Genomic DNA, 20,530 nt, shown 5'->3' with positions numbered 1-20,530 from the left:
CATATCGGTGTGCACGCGTGTGGGGCCATATTGACTGGTCTTGCAGTTGTGGCTGTGTGCTTTGAGAGAATGTTTCGTGGGCAAATACTGGGCCATAGTAAGTACTAGGGTGAACTTTCTGGAACCACGGAATGAAACCCTGGAAGTGGGGACTGTTCCAGGAAACTTGCAGTTGTGGTTTCCTTCCCCCTAGGTGTCCCGTTGTAACTCCTGACTCATCGCTTCCTGTCTGTTCTCATCCTGCCTGGACTGATGTGTTTCCTCCCTCCCCTCTGGCTGGTTTGGCTTTTCTGGGATGAGGACGCTAAACCACTCTGCGGTGGACCTTGGAGAGGAAAGGGCACTTGGTGGGCCAAGTCCGTGGCTGTTCAGTGCGGAGTGAAGACAAGCAGATAAATGGGGTAAAATGAGGTCCCGGGAACTGCCCCTGGAGACTCGCCTTCCTGCCGGGAGTGCGGCGGTGAGCCAGTTGGCTCTGGGGGCCTCCCTGGGGACCTCAATCCCTGTCTCTGGCAGGCGGTTGCCAGGTGGGAACGGGGAGATGGGCGAGTACCCCCTGCCTTGCCAGCCTCGCGCTCAGCGGTGCCTCGAGAAGAAGTTCTTGAAGGCGCTGTTGTAGTTCTTGTTGAAGGCCGTGTAGATGAGGGGGTTGAAGAAGGAGTTGGAGTAGCCGAGCCACAGGAAGACGCTCTTCCAGGCGGCGGGGACGTCGCAGGCGCACAGCGGGCTGAGGAGCTCGGCGGTGAAGAACGGGATCCAGCAGAGCGCGAACACCCCGATGAGGATGCCCAGCATGAGGGCGGCGCGCTGCTCCTTCTGCTCGCGCCACGCGTCCCCGTCGGCCTGGAAGGTGACCGTGGTGCGGCGCGCGGCGAGGACCATCTCAGGCCGCTGAGCCGCGCCCTTGCCCTGGAGACGGCAAACAGAAGCGTCAGGAAAAGCCGCCCAATCTGCACGGTGAGGCGGGCTGACCCGAGACACGGGTGCGCCCGGTTTCCCGCACGCGCGCTTCAAGAGAAGGATTTTAACTGTCCCGGGCAGGGACCCTGTAGGGTCCCCCCACCCCCGGGCTGACAGAGCTGGGTGTTTGCTCACATTCTGGCATCTTACATCTTGTTGATCTCATTCTGGTTTACCCCCTGCCCCAACTTTTATGGAAAACAAGAGATGCTAAACTCAGATTCCCTCCACCTCGGCTTGCCCAGGTCCCCTGCAAGGCAGTTTCTCCAGCTTCACGACAGTTCTCTAAGGAGGCGGAATTCCTGGGAAAGGAGGCTCTTTCCTCCATTCCACCTTTTTAATTTTTTTTTCTCCAGATCTTTGGGGAGCTGGAATAAGGTGTGTCCGATGAGGAGGCCCCTGAAACGGGAGGACATGGCAGTGGGCTGGTGTGCTAAAGGAGCGCATTAGCTGACCCTGTCACACGGTGGGGCAGTCTCTGGGTCGATCCATCATTCCCCAGTGGAGAGACTACCCTGACGCCAAACTCTGTCCTCCGCACCTCCAGCTTTCTGTGACCCCAGTACACTTGACCTGGAGAGGTACCCCAGTAGCACACGACCTGGGTCTCAGGGTCTGTCTCTGTAACCCACGTAACCAGTTCATGGCTGCATCTACAAACTGGAGTCAAGAGGAACTATTTATAACTTATCATACAGAATAATGGAGCTGAAAATAGGAACGCTGTAGTTAAGGGAATGTTAGTTCATGTGTGAATTACTAAATATATATGATACCCTTCCTGTCATCTATTTGAAAGACAGCGAAACCCCAAGCATTATACAGTTAAACAGAAGATTCATAAATATTGAAACAAGTAGTTCATCATTCTTCAGCTCTTAAAAGCATATATAAAATAAGTGACGTTGACACTTTCACCTGTGTCTTCCCAAAGCCTCACCCCTGGATGGAATCACAGTTACCTTTCTTCTTTTATTAGTGTCTATCATGGAATGCATTTCAGGGAGCTGGTTTATGGAAATGCAAGCACAGTATTCAGTTTCATTTTTCAGCATAAAGAAGATAGGAAAAGTCACTAATTCCCTTCAACCTCAGAATGTCATCAAGGAAGCCTTTCCCCCCCATTTCCCAAAGGTAGCAATGAAATAGTTATTCCAGTCCTGACTCTTAAGTCCTTGAGAAGTTCTCTTTCCTTTCAGACGTTTTCATGGGCAACGCTGCCTGCTCAGGGTTTTGAGGCCATCGGACCACCCCTTAACTCTGTAGCATACTTGGTGTAGAGGTGGAGCGTGTAAACTAGACTCCAGGCTCGGGGGTAATGACAGAAACGAATACAGCAACACACAGCGAGACACTGTGGCTTCTGAACCACAGCCCGCTCTCAGGAATCCTCTACCCGCACCCCATCCCCCCTCACTGCCTGCCTGCCCCATGGTGGTCACTGCCACTCCAGGTCAGCTGCAGAAGACCGTCTGAGCCCTTCAGATACTCAGATTCCAGTTGTGAGACGCGGTGAGCCCCTTCGTGAGGGACGAGATACACTCCCAGTGCTGTGCTCTCTATCTGCAGGAGTTTTCTACTGAATAACGGGAAAAGTTACACAGCTTCCATTCTGAGAGGCCACCTTCTATCTATTGACTGAGACTCTGCTGGGACATTCAGACCCAGTCCTGACCTGAGTCCAAAGGGACTCCATGTCAGAATACAGCACAGTACCTCTGTTCGTCTGAGAGACGAGGGATCACAGGGCTGTTTGTTATCCAGGTGTGTGCCATACGTTCAAGAGTAGAATATGAGTAAGTCTATACAGGTGAGCATTAGGGAAGGAACTCAAGTGTCATAAGACAGTTTTATGGCAACCCGTCCCTTCAGGTCATGATCCTCGTAGAGAAATATTAAATGCCTTACCCATGGACCTGCTTGTGCAGGTGTTTGGCGGTTGTACTACAAAATCCTGAATGCTTTGATCACCTGATGCAAAGAGCCAACTCGTTAGAAAAGACCCTGATGTTGGGAAAGATTGAGGGCTAGAGGAGAAGGGGGCAACAGAGGATGAGATTGTTGGATGGCATCACCAACTCAATGGACATGAGTTGAGCAAGCTCCGGGAGCTGGTGAAGGATGGTGAAGCCTGGCGTGCTGCAGTCCATGGGGTCTCAGCGAGGCACGACTGAGCAACTGAACAGCAACTATAGAATCCGAGATTCTTCCAGTATGCTGCACCTAGGTTCTTTTGAATTTAAACTGTTCCCACACACAGCATGTGTTCACTGAATTTGTGAGAATTCCCCACTGTATGAGAATTGGTGTGTAAGTGTCTCTGAAAGGTTTCCCAGTTTTTTATTCCTAATCTTGTCTTCAGGAGGATTTCTCTTGTCAGTGGGACCCACAGGTCAATAATCGCTTTCTCTGAGTTCTTAGCGCAGCAAGTGGGGAGCACATTCGTGGGGCCCCTTTACAGCAGATAATCTAAATTCACTTTTAACAATTCTTTTCATATTCCATGGGGTCTTCTCCCATCTCTTAGAATTCTAGTTTGAATTCAAGTTAAACTTTTTTTCCTAAATACATTGTTTTTATGGTTTGCTTTGAGTCGGGAATTTTTATAGGTTAGAGAACTTTGATGAGAGAGGTTGATCATTTTGGGAGTCATTCAACACCAGCTCCCCTGGTGAGCGTGTCACTGGTCTGGAATGGCTCCGCTGGAGGAGGGGCTTTCCCGTTGGGGAGTTTCAGCTCCTAGTGTTAGCAGATGGTTGACTTGGTTGCTTACCCTGTCGCTTTCTGACTAAAGGACTCCTTAGCCGTGCTTGTCAGTGATCGCAATAAAGTACTTAATCACGTCTGGTGCATAGACTCTATTGATTACTCTGTCAACTACTCAGCATGGTTGTTAGTAGAGTCACAGGAAGAGAGGTAATGGGGTGAAAATAAGTGAATGCATTCAAGCCAAGCTTCACTTTCCCCATCCTTGTAGTGTTGTATCATTTCTAAAGCACACGTCTCACAATTTAAGGCTCCCATGGAAAAAGTTTCTAAGTGAACAGTTGGCCTTGTATCTCCAAACAAATGAATTATTTGGGGGATGTGTGCCCATGAGTTAGACTTCCCATTCTTCCAAAATGGTTATGTGTTCACCAGTGACCTACTGTACAGTACATGGAGCTCTGCTCAGTGTTATGTGGCAGCCTGGATGTGTGTGTTGGGGCGGAGATTTTGGGGAGAATGGATACATGTGTGACTGAGTCCCTCATTGTTCACCTGAACTGTCGCAACATTGCTAATCGACTATACCCCGACACAAAATTAGAAGATTTTTAAAAACTGAAACGTAAAAAAAATTGAAGATGGTTATGCGTTAGATAACTTGTTGCTATCTAAACCAATCAATCCTAAAGGAAATCAGTCCTGAATATTCAATGGAAGGATTGATGCTGAAACTCCAATACTTTGGCCACCTGATGTGAAGAACCAACTCATTGGAAAACACGATGATGCTGCGAAAGATTGAATGCAGGAGGAGAAGGGGATGACAGAGGATGAGATGGTTGGATGGCATCAGCGACTCTATGGACATGAGTTTGAGCAAGCTGTGGGAATTGGTGATGGACAGGGAAGCCTGGCCTGCTGCAGTCCATGGGGTCCCATAGAGTCAGACACGACTGAGCGACTGAACTGAACTGAACTTGTTGTTTAGTCACTAAGTTGTGTCCAACTCTATTGCAACCCTGTGGACTGTAGCCCACCAGGCTCCTCTGTCCATGGGGTTTCCCAGGCTCAAATAATAAAGTAGGTTGTCATTTCCTTCTCCAGGGATCTTTCTGACCCAGGGATCAAACCCACATCTCCTGCATTGCAGGCAGATTCTTTACCACTGAGCCACCTGGAAAACCTAATTAAATAACGACTCACTAGTTAATCGTGAATCTATCATGTCCTTTTATTTCCTTAAACTATTCTGCTTTACCTCCCTATTAATATCACAGATAATTAATAGATTATAATCAATAGTGAGTACTGAAATTAAGGGATGAAGGCTCTTAGCTGGGAAGTGTGGCTTTGGGTGATTGCAGGTGAGACCAGACCATTGTCACATGCAGGATGTACAGTGAGTCAGGATGTTTAATCTGGGAATGATCCTACCCCCTTAGGGAGGGCTCTACAGGGGGCGGAATAAGAACATTTCCACAAGGAAAAGGCCATCTGTCCTGCAGCTGTGGTAACACAGAGCCTTGCTGCTTGTCTAAACCCCTCCTGTGAGTCCAGGACGGCCCCCCCTGTGAATAGGCGCCTTCAGGCCAGCCTGTCGGTGTCAGCCCTCACCTCTGAAAGTCAGCCTGTTCAGGCAAGGTGCGCTCCGACGCACGCGCCCCTGAGCAGCAGTGAGCCAGCAGTGTCTCACAGAGCCATCCCGTGCGGGGAATGTCCGCTCGGTGCTTCACTCAACGCCCTCCCGTCCCCGAGCTCGACGCTGTCCCCAGCGATGCTCCGGGAGATGGTGCCAGACAGGCATAGCTTTCAATCTAGCAAGCCGTGTTTCTATTTCAGGTGCGATGTGGTGGTTGTATCATCCCCGGGCAGTTCTAGAGGGTCCATGGAGATCGTTTTGAGGACCCTCGATAGGATACTTGGACTGCAGGTGCATTCACAGAGCCCCGGACCCCAGCTGCCTTTGGATCTGCAGACGCACACCAGTCTCAGTGAGCTGAGTGCCAGCCCGCTCCACCGGGCTCTTCTCACTCTCTGTGTTTGGTTATCCAAGGATTTGCAACCAAGTGTGTCTTTGAATGGGCTTCCCCGATGGCTGAGAGTGTAAAGAATCTGCCTGCGATGCAGGAGACACAGGTGATGCGGGTTCGATTCTTGGGTCAGGAAAATTCCCTGGAGAAGGGAATGGCAACCCACTCCAGTATTCTTTCTTAAAAAATCCCATGGACAGAGGAGCCTGGCAGGCTACAGTCCATGGGGTCCCAAAGAGTCAGACATGACCAAGTGACTAAGCACGCACGCACATATGTGTATTTGAATAAGATCATTCAGCTTAGGTCTTCATATCAAATAACTGGACCTTTGTTAGAAAGGTGCACTGTTTGGAAGTCGACTTACATCTTATAAAGCTATTGGGTCTCTTGCTGGAGGTATACCATTGAGCAACAATGTTATGCCATAACCTACTTATTATATTGCTGTTTTCTTTGTTTTGGCTATTGTTTGTCTAAATATGCAAACTGTTATTTTCATAGATTTTTTTGGTTTATTTTTTTGTCCTGGAATACCTTTTATTTTTCTGTTAAATATAAAAAGGATTGTTCTATAAGGTGCTGGCTTTATAAGCTTCTAATCTTTTCCAAGCCAGACCTGAGGGCTAATGATTTGTTGACCATTAGACTTAATAACCAATTTGTTAAAAAGCAATTGATCAAACTTTGCTTCAAGTTTTTCACAAAACTTAAGTGAGGGCATTCCCTATCTTGTCAGTTTATGGAATAAATTTTGCCTTGTGTAGTTGGTATTCCAGCTTATTGACGATTGGGTTGGTCATCATATGGCCCCTTCTTGGCCTCTGGTCAAGGATCTGAGAAACCATTCACAAGCACAGATTGTTGGCTGACCCTGGTGGCCTTTTTCTTGTGTGTCGTGGTTTGTCTTAGGGTCTCAGCCTTCTCCTTTGTGAACTTCTATTTTAAACTGCACTATAATCCTAACTCTCACTCTTTTCTTGATAAATGTGACAAAAAGTTTTTCACTTAATAATCTCTGAAAGTAAAAATCAATAAATTAATGTATTTAAGAGCAGCTTTAGAAAAGTTAGAAGACAAGCACTAAACAGTTGAGAGTCAGCTTTTTTAGTTGTTCTGCTAAGGCCTTAAAGTCTAACTCTGAGTTGGTCCTAAAGATTTTGTCATTTTCCAAAATCTCCCCTCGACAGGAGACTGTTGGATCCCACCAAAAAACGATACCCCACATCCAAGTGCAAAGGAGAAGCCCCAACAAGATGGGTAGGAGGGGCGAAATTGTGTTTAGAATCAAACTCCATACCCATCTGAGCTGCTTGGAGGGCTCAAACAAAACCTTGTGCACACCAGGACCCAGGGACCCCTCAGAGACTGAGCCAGACCTGCCTTTGAGTGTCTGAGCACCTCCTGCGGAGGCTGGGTCATCAGTGGCTGCTGCGGGGACAGGGGCTCTGGCTGCAGCAGACCTGGGGGGTGCAGCACGTGGCATTAGCCTTCCTGGCGGAGGTCGCCATCAGCCCCAGCACAGAGCCGCCGAGCAGAAGACCCACAGACTGGCGAAATTATACTGAAGAAGTTGTCATGGTGTTGCAGAAGTTCTAGGACCCACAACAGATTTCCCAACCTGGAGGTCTGGCAAAGGGACTGAGAACCCAGGGGATTTGACTTTGAAGTCCAGCGGGATTTGCTACAGAACGTCCACAGGAACAGGCACTTGGAGGGCACAAACAAAACCTGTGCACACCAGGACCCAGGAGAAAGGGCGGCAACCCAGGAGACTGAGCCAGACTTGGCCAGTGAGCGTTTGGGAGCCTCCAGTGGAGGCGTGGGGCAACAGTGGCCTGCCGCAGGGCCGGGGGCACTGAAGACAGCAGTCCTGGCATAAGTCCTTCTGAGGGAGATGCCATTGCCCCTACCATATTTTGGCCTCAGGCCAAACTACAGGGAGGGAACACAGTTCAGTTCAGTTCAGTCACTCAGTCGTGTCCGACTCTCTGCGACCCCACGAATCACAGCTCACCAGGTCTCCCTGTCCATCACCAACTCCCGGAGTTCACTCAAACTCACATCTGTGGAGTCGGTGATGCCATCCAGCCATCTCATTCTCGGTCATCCCCTTCTCCTCCCGCCCCCAACCTTTCCCAGCATCAGAGTCTTTTCAAGTGAGTCAACTCGTCGCATGAGGTGGCCAAAGTATTGCAGTTTCAGCTTCAGCATCAGTCCTTCCAATGAACACCCAGGATTGATCTCCTTTAGAATGGACTGGTTGGATCTCCTTGCAGTCCAAGGGACTCTCAACAGTCTTCTCCAACACCACAGTTCAAAAGCATCAATTCTTCGGCGATCAGCTTTCTTCACAGTCCAACTCTCACATCCATACGTGACCAAGGGAAAAACCATAGCCTTGACTAGATGGACCTTGGTTGGCAAAGTAAAGTCTCTGCTTTTTAATATGCTATCTAGGTTGGTCATAACTTTCCTTCCAAGGAGCAAGCGTCTTTTAATTTCATGGCTGCAATCAGCATCTGCAGTGATTTTGGAGCCCCAAAAAATAAAGTATGACACTGTTTCCACTGTTTTTCCATCTATTTCCCATGAAGTGATGGGCCTACCCAAAAACAGAAAATTGGATTAAAGATTTGCTGAGCAACAAAAGAGTCCGAAATGCAGTACTTGGATGCAATCTTAAAACTGACAGAATGATTTCTGTTCATTTCCAAGGCAAACCATTCAATACAGTAATCCAGGCCTATGCCCCAACCAGTAACGCTGAAGAAGCCGAAGTTGAACGGTTCTATGAAGACCTACAAGACCTTTTAGAACTAACACCCAAAAAAGATGTCCTTTTCATTATAGGGGACTGGAATGCAAAAGTAGGAAGTCAAGAAACACCTGGAGTAACAGGCAAATTTGGCCTTGGAGCACGGAATGAAGCAGGGAAAAGGCTAATAGAGTTTTGTCAAGAGTACACACTGGTCATAGCAAACACCCTCTTCCACCAACACAAGAGAAGACTCTACACATGGACATCACCAGATGGTCAACACCGAAATCAGATTGATTATATTCTTTGCAGCCAAGATGGAGAAGTTCTGTACAGTCAGCAAAAACAAGACCAGGAGCTGACTGTGGCTCAGATCATGAACTCCTTATTGCCAAATTCAGAGTTAAATTGAAGAAAGTAGGGAAAACCACTAGACCATTCAGATATGACCTCAATCAAATCCCTTATGATTATACAGTGGAAGTGAGAAATAGATTTAAGGGACTAGATCTGATTGATAGAGTGCCTGATGAACTCTGGACAGAGGTTCATGACATTGTGCAGGAGACAGGGACCAAGACCATCCCCATGGAAAAGAAATGCAAAAAAGCGAAATGGCTGTCTGAGGAGGCCTTACAAATAGCTGTGAAAAGAAAAGAAGAGAAAAGCAAAGGAGAAAAGGAAAGATATAAGCATCTGAATGCAGAGTTCCAAAGAATAGCAAGGAGAGAAAAGAAAGCCTTCCTCAGTGATCAATGCAAAGAAATAGAGGAAAACAACAGAAAAGGAAAAACAAGAGATTTCTTCAAGAAAATTAGAGATTCCAAGGGAACATTTCATGCAAAGATGGGCTCGATAAAGGACAGAAATGGTATGGACCTAACAGAAGCAGAAGATATTAAGAAGAGGTGGCAAGAATACACAGAAGAACTGTACAAAAAAGATCTTCATGACCAAGATAGTCACGATAACGTGATCACTGACCTAGAGCCAGACATCTTGGAATGTGAAGTCAAGTGGGCCTTAGAAAGCATCACTACGAACAAAGCTAGTGGAAGTGATGGAATTCCAGTTGAGCTATTTCAAATCTTGAAAGATGATGCTGTGAAAGTGCTGCACTCAATATGCCAGCAAATTTGGAAAACTCAGTAGTGGCCACAGGACTGGAAAAGGTCAGCCTTCATTCCAATCCCAAAGAAAAGCAACGCCAAAGAATGCTCAAACTACCGCACAACTGCACTCATCTCCCACGCTAGTAAAGTCATGCTCAAAATTCTCCAAGCCAGGCTTCAGCATTATGTGAACTGTGAACTCCCAGATGTTCAAGCAGGTTTTAGAAAAGGCAGAGGCACCAGAGATCACACTGCCAACATCCGCTGGATCATGGAGAAAGCAAGAGAGTTCCAGAAAAACATCTATTTCTGCTTCATTGACTATGCCAAAGCCTTTGACTGTGTGGATCACAATAAACTGTGGAAAATTCTGAAAGAGATGGGAATACCAGACCACCTGACCTGCCTCTTGAGAAACCTGTATGCAGGTCTGGAAGCAACAGTCAGAACTGGACATGGAACAACTGACTGGTTCCAAATAGGAAAAGGAGTACATCAAGGTTGTATATTGTCACCTTGCTTATTTAACTTATATGCAGAGTACATCATGAGGAACGCTGGGCTGGAAGAAGCACAAGCTGGAATCAAGATTGCTGGGAGAAATATCAATAACCTCAGATATGCAGATGACACTACCCTTATGGCAGAAAGTGAAGAGGAACTCAAAAGCCTCTTGATGAAAGTGAAAGAGGAGAGTGAAAAGGTTGGCTTGAAGCTCAACATTCAGAAAACAAAGATCATGGCATCTGGTCCCATCACTTCATGGGAAATAGATGGAAAAACAGTGCAAACAGTGTCAGACTTTACTTTTTTAGGCTCTAAAATCACTGCAGATGCTGATTGCAGCCATGAAATTAAAGGACGCTTACTCCTTGGAAGGAAAGTTATGACCAACCTTGATAATATATTAAAAAGCAGAGACATTACTTTGCCAACCAAGGTCCGTCTAGTCAAGGCTATGGTTTTTCCCATGGTCATGTATGGATGTGAGAGTTGAACTGTGAAGAAAGCTGATTGCTGAAGAATTGATGCTTTTGAACTGTGGTGTTGGAGAAGACTGTTGAGAGTCCCTTGTACCGCAAGGAGATCCAACCAGTCCATTCTAAGGGAGATCGATCCTGGGTGTTCATTGGAAGGACTGATGCTAAAGCTGAAACTGCAATACTTTGGCCACCTCATGCAATGAGTTGACTCATTGGAAAAGACTCTGATGCTGGGAAAGGTTGGGGACGGGAGGAGAAGGGGACGACCGAGAATGAGATGGCTGGATGGCATCACCGACTCTGTGGACTTGAGTTTGAGTGAACTCTGGGAGTTGGTGATGGATAGGGAGGCCTGGCGTGCTGTGATTCATGGGTTTGCGGAGAGTTGGACATGACTGAGCGACTGAACTGAACTGAACTGAGCATGGCCCCACCCATCAAAGCAAGACCCAGATTCCCCCACAGCCAGTCCCTCCCATCAGGAAGCTTCCGCAAGCCTCTTATCCTTCTCCATCAGAGGGCAGACAGACTGAAAACCACAATGTGAGAGAATTAACCAAACTGATCACATGGACCGCAGCCTTGTCCAACTAATGAAACTATGAGCCATGCTGTGTAGGGCCACCCAAGACAAGTGGATCATGGTGGAGAGTTCTGACAAAATGTGGTCCACTAGAGAAGGGAACAGCAAGCCACTTCAGTATTCTTGCCTTGAGAACCCCATGAACAGTCAGTTCAGTTGCACAGTCATGTCTGACTGTACAGGAGGCAGTGATCAAAACCATCCCCAAGTAGAAGAAATGTAAAAAGGCAAAATGGCTGTCTGAGGAGGCCTTACAAATAGCTGAGAAAAGAAGAGAAGCTAAAGGTAAAGGAGAAAAGGAAAGATATACCCATGTGAATGCAGAGTTCCAAAGAATCGCAAGGAGAGATAAGAAAGTCTTCCTCAGTAATCAATGCCAAGAAATAGAATAAAACAATAGAATGGGAAAGACTAGAGATCTCTTCAAGAAAATTAGAGACACCAAGGGAACATTTCATGCAAAGATGGGCTCAATAAAGGTCAGAAACGGTATGGACCTAACAGAAGCAGAAGATATTAAGAAGGGGTGGCAAGAATACACAGAAGAACTGTACAAAAAAGATGTTCATGACCCAGATAATCACAATGGTGTGATCACTCACCTAGAGCCAGACATCCTGGAGTGCAAAGTCAGGTCGGCCCTAGGAAGCATTGAACAAAGCTAGGGAGGTGGTGGAATTCCAGCTGAACTATTTCAAATCCTGAAAGATGATGCTCTGAAAGTGCTGCACTCAATATGCCAGCAAATTTGGAAAACAGCAGTGGCCACAGGACTGGAAAAGGTCAGTTTTCATTCCAATCCCAAAGAAAGGCAATGCCAAAGAATGTTCAAATTACTGCACAATTGCACTCATCTCACATGCTAGCAAAATAATGCTCAGAATTCTCCAAGTGAGCCTTCAACAGTACGTGAACCGAGAACTTCCAGATGTGCAAGCTGGATTTAGAAAAGGCAGAGGAACCAGAGATCAAATTGCCAACATCCATTGGATCATAGAAAAAGCAAGAGAATTCCAGGAAAATATCTACTTCTGCTTTATTGACTACACCAAAGCCTTTGACTGTGTGGATCAAAATTCAGTTCAGTTCAGTTCAGTTGCTCAGTTGTGTCCGGCTCTTTGCAGCCCCATGGACTGCAGCATGCCAGGCCACTCTGTCTGTCACCAAAATAAACCATGGAAAATTCTTAAAGAAATGGGAATATCAGACCACCTTACCTGACTCCTGAGAAATCTGTATGAAGGTCAAGAAGCAACAGTTAGAACTGGACATGGAACAATGGACTGGTTCCAAATTGAGAAAGGAGTATGTCAAGGCTGTATATTGTCACCCTGCTTATTTAACTTCTCTGCAGAGGACATCCTGTGAAATGTCAGGCTGGATGAAGCACAGGCTGGAATCAAGATTGCTGGGAGAAATATCACAACCTCAGATATGCAGATGACACCACCGTTATGGCAGAAAACGAAGAGGAACTAACGAGCCTCTTGATGAAGGTGAAAGAGGAGAGTGAAAAAGCTGGCTTAAAACTCAGCATTCAAAACACGAAGACCATGGCATCTGGTCCCATCAGTTACATTCTGTCAGTTCAGTCACTCAGTCGTGTCTGACTCTTTGCGACCTCATGAACCGCAGCTTGCCAGGCCTCCCTGTCCATCACCAACTCCCGGAGTTTACCCAAACTCATGTCCATTGAGTCAGTGATGCCATCCAGTCATCTCATCCTCTGTTGTCCCCTTCTCCTCCTGCCCTCAATCTTTCCCCTAATCAGGGTCTTTTCAAATGAGTTAGCTCTTCGCGTCAGATGGCCAAAATACTGGAGTTTCAGCTTCAACATCAGTCATTCCAAAGACCACCCAGGGCTGATTTTCCTTAGGATGGACTGGTTGGATCTCCTTGCAGTCCAAGGGACTCTCAAGAGTCTTCTCTAACACCACACTTCAAAAGCATCAATTCTTCGGCGCTCAGCCCTCTTTATAGTCCAACTCTCACATCCATCACTTCATGGCAAATAGATGAGGAAACAGTGGAAACAGTGACAGACTTTATTGTCTTGGGTTTCAAAATCACTGCAGATGGTGACTGCAGACATGAAATTAAAAGACGCTTGCTCCTTGGAATAAAAGCTATGACCAAATCAGACAGCATATTAAAAATCAGGCATCACTTTGCTGACAAAGGTCCATCTATTTAAAGCTATGGCTTTTCCAGTAGTCATGTATGGATGTGAGAGTTGGACCATAAAGAAAGCTGAGCACCAAAGAATCGATGCTTTTGAAGTGTGGTGTTAGAGAAGACTGTTGAGAGTCCCTTGGACTGCAAGGAGATCAAACCAGTCTATCCTAAAGGAAATCAACCCTGGATATCAATTGGAAGGACTGATGCTGCAGCTGAAACTCCAATACTTTGGCCACCTGTTGTGAAGAGCTGACTCCTTGGAAAAAACCCTGATGCTGGGAAAGATTGAGGGCAGGAGGAGAAGGGGATGACAGAGGATGAGATGGTTGGATGGCATCACTGACTCAATGGATGTGAGTTTGAGCAAGCTCCGGGAGTTGCTGATGGAATGAAAAGCCTGGTGTGCTGCCTGGGGTCTCAAAGCGTTGGACACGCCTGAGCGACTGAACGGAACTGAAAACCTCCCCACCATACACATCTACACCCCCCATATTTCTACTCAGCTTTACCTAAGTTCCTAAATGAAATATCTTTTCCTCAGGGGGTTCCTCGGTAAAACAAAATCACATTGTAAAATTGCCAGGCAAGAAGTCAAACTTACGGAATGTCAGTTAAAACCTTGATCGAGAGCTGAGATACAGGCTAGAAGGAAGAATTTTTCTAAAGTGAAAGCCACTCAGTCGTGTCTGACTCTTTGTAATCCCACGGACTGTAGCCCGCCAGGCCCCTCTGTCCATGGGGATTCTCCAGGCAAGAATACTGAAGTGCAGAGCCGTTCTCTTTTCCAAGGGATCTTCCCAACCCAGGGATCGAACCCAGCTCTCGCACATTGCTGGTGGATTATTTACCACCTGAGCCACCAGGGAAGCCCCTAAACTCCAGGAAGAAAGGCAAAAAAACTGTTGTAGAATTTAGAACTTTTAAAGAGTACTGAACAAAATCCTTGTTGTCCTAGACTGCAGATCAGCAGCACCTAGTGACTTCCTTAGATGAGGAAAAATATTTAGAACTAGAAGGATAGATGGAGAAGAGCCGCATAACCTGGCTATGAAATTTTAAATGTAAACTAAAACAATTTCAGAAGCCATTTTTTTAGAGAAGATTGATTGAGGATTCAAAATTGTAAACTATATAGGAAGTTTTAAAAGCAGTGTTCTGATAGAAACCCGACAGCTGACGGATGGTCTGGTTCTGCTGCTGCTGCTGAGTCACTTCAGTCGTGTCCGACTCTGTGTGACCCCATAGACGGAAGCCCACCAGGCTCCCCCGTCCCTGGGATTTTCCAGGCAAGAACACTGGAGTGGGTTGCCATTTCCTTCTCCAATGTGTGAAAGTGAAAAGTGAAAGTGAAGTCGCTCAGTCATGTCCGACCCTTAGCGACCCCACGGACTGCAGCCTACCAGGCTCCTCCATCCATGGGATTTTCTAGGCAAGAGTACTGGAGTGGCTTGCCATTGCCTACTCCAGTCTGGTCCTAAATGGGCTCAAACCTGAATTAGGGAACTTAATAAGAAAAAAATAAATTTAAATGTGAAATTGCCAATTTAGAAAATACCCAGGATGGGTCTAGACACTTCCCGATGCCCTTGAAAAGTAGGTAATGAGGGGTCGGAGGGAGAGGGAGGTAGGAGAGAGGTTCAGAAGGGAACGGACGTGTGTAAACGTACGGCCGGTTCATGATGATGCGCGGTAGAAACCAACCCAACACCGTAAAGCAATTATCTTCAGTTAAAAATAAATTAGAAAGAAAGCAGATGATCAATACAAGATATGGCTCTCTAGATAAAACATGGAGAAGCACCTCTGTTTTCAAAGATTTGGGTGCCTAGATAAGGCCCGCAGTAAGTGTAGACAGCAGAAGCAACCTTGAAGCAGCAACGTCCCCTTTTGGCTAAAAATAAAAATGACAGCCATCTAAAATCTGCCTAGTGAAGTCACCCCAAGGGAGATATCACCCAACAGCTTCCTGTCCTTCCAAACTTCTAGGGGGAATTGCCTTTAGCTGCGGATGTACAGCAGTACAGCTTTCTTGTGTATGGTGTGGCTATTGAAAAGGCTCGAGGGAAAAAAACCTAACTGAATGGAAGAGCTCAGCGAGAACCTTGAATAACCCTGTGTGCCGACTTGTAGCTGGTATTTCTGGGTCCTTATGAGGATCCTTTCGTTTCGGTCACACAACTACACATTTAGAAAGTAGAATCTGCTTCCAGATAAAACGTACTGCTGTCCTTCAGCATGATCAGATTATAACCGGTTTGTGAGAGGATCTGCACTGTGTGTAATTCAAGACATCACTGGAGAAATAGCAGTGTTCCTAGCGTTCTTGTGGACAACACGCCACAGACACATTGACGAGAGCAGAACGCAGGAGAGTTCAGAGGGACTCTACCTGGTTTGTCATGAATTTGCCATTTTGTCCCGATGTGAACGGGCTGGGCCACGCTCCAGGTGAGCTAATCCAACCACATGACGCCTATCTAAGAACTTTTGCCTGTTGAAGCCCCACCCCTCGATTCAGCGATCAAGGCTTTGCCTCCTTGCCTCGGAGACATTTACTTGCATCAATTAAGCTCATCAACACATCTTCAGAAGTTTTCTTTTTTTACATTAAGCCTTTAACCTGATGTAACCACGTGCAGTAAATCCCCATTGCTAACTGAAACCACCCTGCACTTTTCTACTAGTTGGTTAATCGTGGTTTAGTGCCCGTTGCCCAGAGCTTTGACTGCTTCTGCCCAGCGCTGTCCTGACAAGTGACTGAGCACGCTGATCGATGTGCAGTCTGAACATCAGCTCTCCACGGATGAAACTTCAAGGAGAACCAGCAGCAGAGCTGAGAAGCTGGACAGTCCCCACGGTCTCTCCGGAGTGAGGACCAGGAACCGGGGGATGAGAACACGTGTTCCTCAAACTAAGGGCGAGTCTGCATGTTCTGCAGCCCAAACCAGCCTTCGATGCACTGTCAGTCAAGGACATACCATCTTGGTGGGCTCGGTTTTACAAGCCCCCCTGCCATGTCAGCCCCTCACTTCTGGAAGTTAGGCAGCCAGGCCTGGATTCACTCCAGTGACACCCGACCAAGAGAGCTACTCACACAGCTGATGTCAACCCGCTTAGAACCCAGAAAGTCCCCCAGGCCCTTACCCTACTGCTGCTGCTGCTAAGTTGCTTCAGTCGTGTCCGACTCTGTGCAACCCCATAGACGGCAGCCCACCAGGCTCCCCCGTCCCTGGGATTCTCTAGGCAAGAACACTGGAGTGGGTTGCCATTTCCTTCTCCAGTGCATGAAAGTGAAAAGTGAAAGTGAAGTCAGTCAGTCGTGTCCGACTCTTCGCGACCCCCTGGACCGCAGCCCACCAGGCTCTTCCGTCCATGGATTTTCCAGGCAAGAGGACTGGAGTGGGGTGCCAGGCCCTTACCCTAGCAGGCGGTAAATCCAGCTTTGTCTTCACGTCGGATCTTCAGTTGTGGCTTCATCAGATTGTGTCAAGGGCAAGGCCTCTCTCTTGTGTGTTTCCAGCTTTCATCTCCATGCCTGACAGAGGTTAGGCTTTCAGTGCGTATCTGAGTAGAACTCAGGAGGTAAAGAAGCAGGGAAGAAGTGTTGTGTTTCCCTAGGCAACAGGGCTCGTTGGTGGTAGAACTGTATTTAGAAACTTTGGCACCTGCTACCACCAAGAAATCAGGAAGCCTGGCTTTTAATCCACCTTCCACAGTAACGTGAGAACAAGGCCAGCTCCATGTTTCAAGTGGAGCCCTGGATCGCTTAGAGGCCTTGTAAAGCCATGGGACCCATTTTTGAAAGTTACCTGGCAGAGGAAGAACATGAAGCAGTGCTTTGCTTCTGCTGTCTCCAGACCTGAGCAGTGAAAGCCCCTTTTCCTTCTGTACCAAGCCCTTCAGGACACAAGGATAGTTGCCTTTCCCCTTTAAAACTGTTTGGTGTTGATCACAAATTGTGTTTACCTGGGTGAGCATCCTGGCAGAAGAGGATCCGTGTAAGGAGGGCTGTGGTGGGCTGTCTGCCAGCCCGCTTGTTCCTGACCTGGAACTGCAGGGGTGCACACACATGGACACTCCGGGTAGTTTGGAGGCACTCCTACTTGTCAGCACTCCTTAGAAATCTCATGGGTCAGGGTTTCCCAAATTTGTCACTGTTGGCATTAATCTGTCACATTTCTTTGTTGTTCAGGCTGTCCCGTGTGTTGCACCGCACTTAGCAGCATCCCAATCTCTACATGCTCGGTGCAGTAGCACCCTGTCCCACGTGTTGATGATCAGAAACATTATCCGATAACCAGACATCTGGAACGTTCACGGGGGTAGGTGAGGGCCACTTGGGTGAGACTGTTGTTGTAGATAGAAGGACAGAGGGCCTCTCACCCCCTTCTCCTTCTTTCTTCTAGAATGATGCCCTTCCCCTTCTCCCCTGCCTTCACCTCTGGTTCCTCTAAGCTTGATTGACTGGTTATGCTTGGAATTAGCTGCTGACTCTTGAAAAGCACAGTCATATCGCAGTGCTCACAACGCACGCCTCTCCCTGCGTCGGACTCTTCCAGGCAGAGATGGTGTCTTTCTCATCCTCTCAGCCCCAGCAGCCAGCCCGCAGTACTCACTCAGTGTGCTCGTTGAATTGACTGTATTGTCCCAGAGCCGGTAGCAGAGATGGGTGCTGCGTGGATTTCTGATCTAACTTACACACGTGAGTTAGGTTCAAGGGGTCACCCTTGGCAATGAGTGGGAGGGGTTGGACTCTCGTGGTTCCTGAATCTTGCATCACAGGGTCAGATTACTAAGAGTTAACAAAAAGCAGGAAGCTGCGGGTGGAGGGAAGATGGGGAGAGCCCTCCCGGGTGCTGGACCTTAAATGCTCCTGCACGGAGCTGGGGAGTTGTCTGCCTCAGGTTTTAATTTCCTCCCTCAGCTTTCCCCCTGTGCCAGGAGGCAAACCAGTGGTCTTCAGCTGCACGTGTGGTCTGACTGGGGGTGGGGCTGGGGGGGTAGCCCCAGAAAGCAGCACCACGGCCAGCGGGAGCAGATCACAGATGCAGGCTCTGAGACGGGCTTGTGAGCAACATCTCTGATCTTGCATCAGGGGAAGAGGATGCCGAGAATGATGGTAATCCATGAGATACCACATTTTTGCAAAATTAATTCCTATAATTTGCAAAGAAAAAATTAGATGGGGTTGAAGCACTAACGTGCTTTGCCTGGTATATTCCTGCCAAGTCTTCCTGCCAAGTCAGATCACCACCTCCCTTCCCACCCCCTCGAACACCCCCTCTTAAGCACGGGAGTCTGCACGTTTATCTGGCGCAGCCCTGGACACCTGCTTCTTCAGACATTCTAAAGGCGGTTATAGATCCGCAGAGTTTTCAAGCCTAGTGGAACCCTGTAGAATTCTACAGTTCAGACCCTCACACATATGAGGGAATTAATAACGCATGAGCAATGGCATGCTCTGTGAGCCTAGCAAGTCAGAGCAGAGGGGGTGATGCTTTCTCTCTCCCACTTGACCCACTTCCCTTCCTCCCCTCCCTTGCCCCCAAATGCTAAAAATTTCCACTTCCTACAAACGTGGGGGAAGGTGTTCAGAGAAGAGGCCTGTGCAAATGCAAGCAAAGTGTTTTTAAGTCTCCCTTTAACACCCACCTGCGCGGTTTCCGATATGGGTGAGACGCTGTTGGTCTTCTGGGGGCCCACGCGGAACTTGGCGGCCTTGTAGATCTTCCAGTACACAAAGAGCACCACGCCAAGCGGCAGGTAGAAGGCGCCCACGGTGGAGAAAATGGTGTAGGAGGGCTCGCGGCTTACCTGGCACTCCTCGCTGCCCTCTGAGTAGGTCTCCCCCCAGCCGAAGAGCAGTGGGGCCAAGGAGATGACCGCGGAGAGCGCCCAGGTGAGCGCGATCATGACGTTGGAGACGCGCCTGCGGGCGCGGAGCGTGTATTCCAGGTGACGGGTGATGGACCAGTAGCGGTCCAGCGCGATGGCTGTCACGTTCCAGATGCTGGCTGTGCAGCAGAGCACGTCGCATGCGATCCACAGCTGGCACAGCCGCCGGCCCAGCTGCCAGCGGCGCCCAGACAGCTCGTGCACCAGGCTCAGTGGCATGACCAGAGCAGCTACCAGTACGTCCGAGATGGCCATGGACGCCACCAGGTTGTGCGGAACGCGGTGGAACGTTCGCACGCGGAGAATGGTCGCCAGCACCAGCAGGTTCCAGGCGAACGTGGCTGCCACCAGGAAGCCCAGCAAGGTCAGGACAAGCACCCCGAAGACGGAGAGCAGGGGCAGGCTGGGGCGCGGGTCTGCTGCGTCGAAGCTGCTGCGGTTGGTCTCTCCAGGGGCAGGGGTGGAGAGGGTGAAGTAGGTGAAGTTCGCAGCCAGGTCCATCTCTGGGTCAGGAGGCCGGCTCCGTGGTGTGTAGGAAAGGGGCACTCGGGAGGACGCACGGTGGCCACTGTGCTGGAAGCCACTCCGGAGGCTTGTCTCCTCTGGCCAGCGGCAGGGTTTCTGGGGAGCGCCTATGAAACGGGCCGATCTCCTGCGTCCGTGGGAGACGGTGTGGCGGAGGGGCGGGCGCTGGGCTGCAAGCCGGCGGCAGATCTGAAGTCCTCGGAGGCTGGGGGCTGCGTCTCTCAGCCAGGGCCCGCCTAAGGGTCGCACGCCCAGGGCGCTTCGCCTCGGCGGAGACACAATAGTCTGTTTGCCTAGAGTCGAGCGTCCCCCAAGTGTCGGGGACAAGCTGCGCGGCCCCGGGGCGTGTGACCGCCGAGAGGGCTGGTGCGTCAGCGCAGTAGTTCTCGCCGCGTGGCCTCCCCGCCCGCCCCTCTCTCCCCGCAGCGGCTGCAGGCTGCAGCCGCAACTCCGCGCTGGGGGAAGCCCTGCAGGGGCCTGCCTTCTGCTCGGCCCCGGCCCCTTCCCGCCCCGTGTGGGGCCGCGGCCCCGCAGAGCGAGTGCTGGTGCGCCCACCCGGACCCGCCTTATCAAACTGGGGAGCCAGCCTACGTAAAGCATCAGCTGATGAGGCCGCCTCTCGGCCCCGAGCACGCCGCGCTGGCGCTGTCCCGGGTGCTGCCGGCTGTCCCCGCCCCGGCCCGCGCGCGCGGAGCTTGCTGCTGTCCATGGTGCTGCCGCTTCTCCCCGAAATGAGCGCCCCTCGTGGAACGAGTTTACCAAAGAACTTTCCTTGAAATATTCCCTTAAGCACT

General features: G+C 49.0%; 1 protein-coding gene across 1 annotated transcript; it reads right to left on the bottom strand.

Annotated features, from left to right (window-relative positions):
- Positions 1-576: 576 nt before the first annotated feature.
- HTR5A (5-hydroxytryptamine receptor 5A) lies at positions 577-19,712 on the bottom strand. Its single transcript, XM_055420339.2, has 2 exons — positions 18,969-19,712; positions 577-909 (listed from the first exon to the last, which is right to left on the bottom strand). Exons 1-2 carry the CDS (start codon positions 19,710-19,712, stop codon positions 577-579), a joined length of 1,077 nt encoding a protein of 358 aa, XP_055276314.2.
- Between the last annotated feature and the right edge of the window lie 818 nt (positions 19,713-20,530).

Source organism: Moschus berezovskii, chromosome 3, assembly GCF_049115385.1.
Source record: "Moschus berezovskii isolate FMDL1 chromosome 3, NW_MosBer_1.0, whole genome shotgun sequence".
Taxonomy (NCBI): domain Eukaryota; kingdom Metazoa; phylum Chordata; class Mammalia; order Artiodactyla; family Moschidae; genus Moschus; species Moschus berezovskii.
This window is presented reverse-complemented; position numbering and strand designations above follow the sequence as displayed.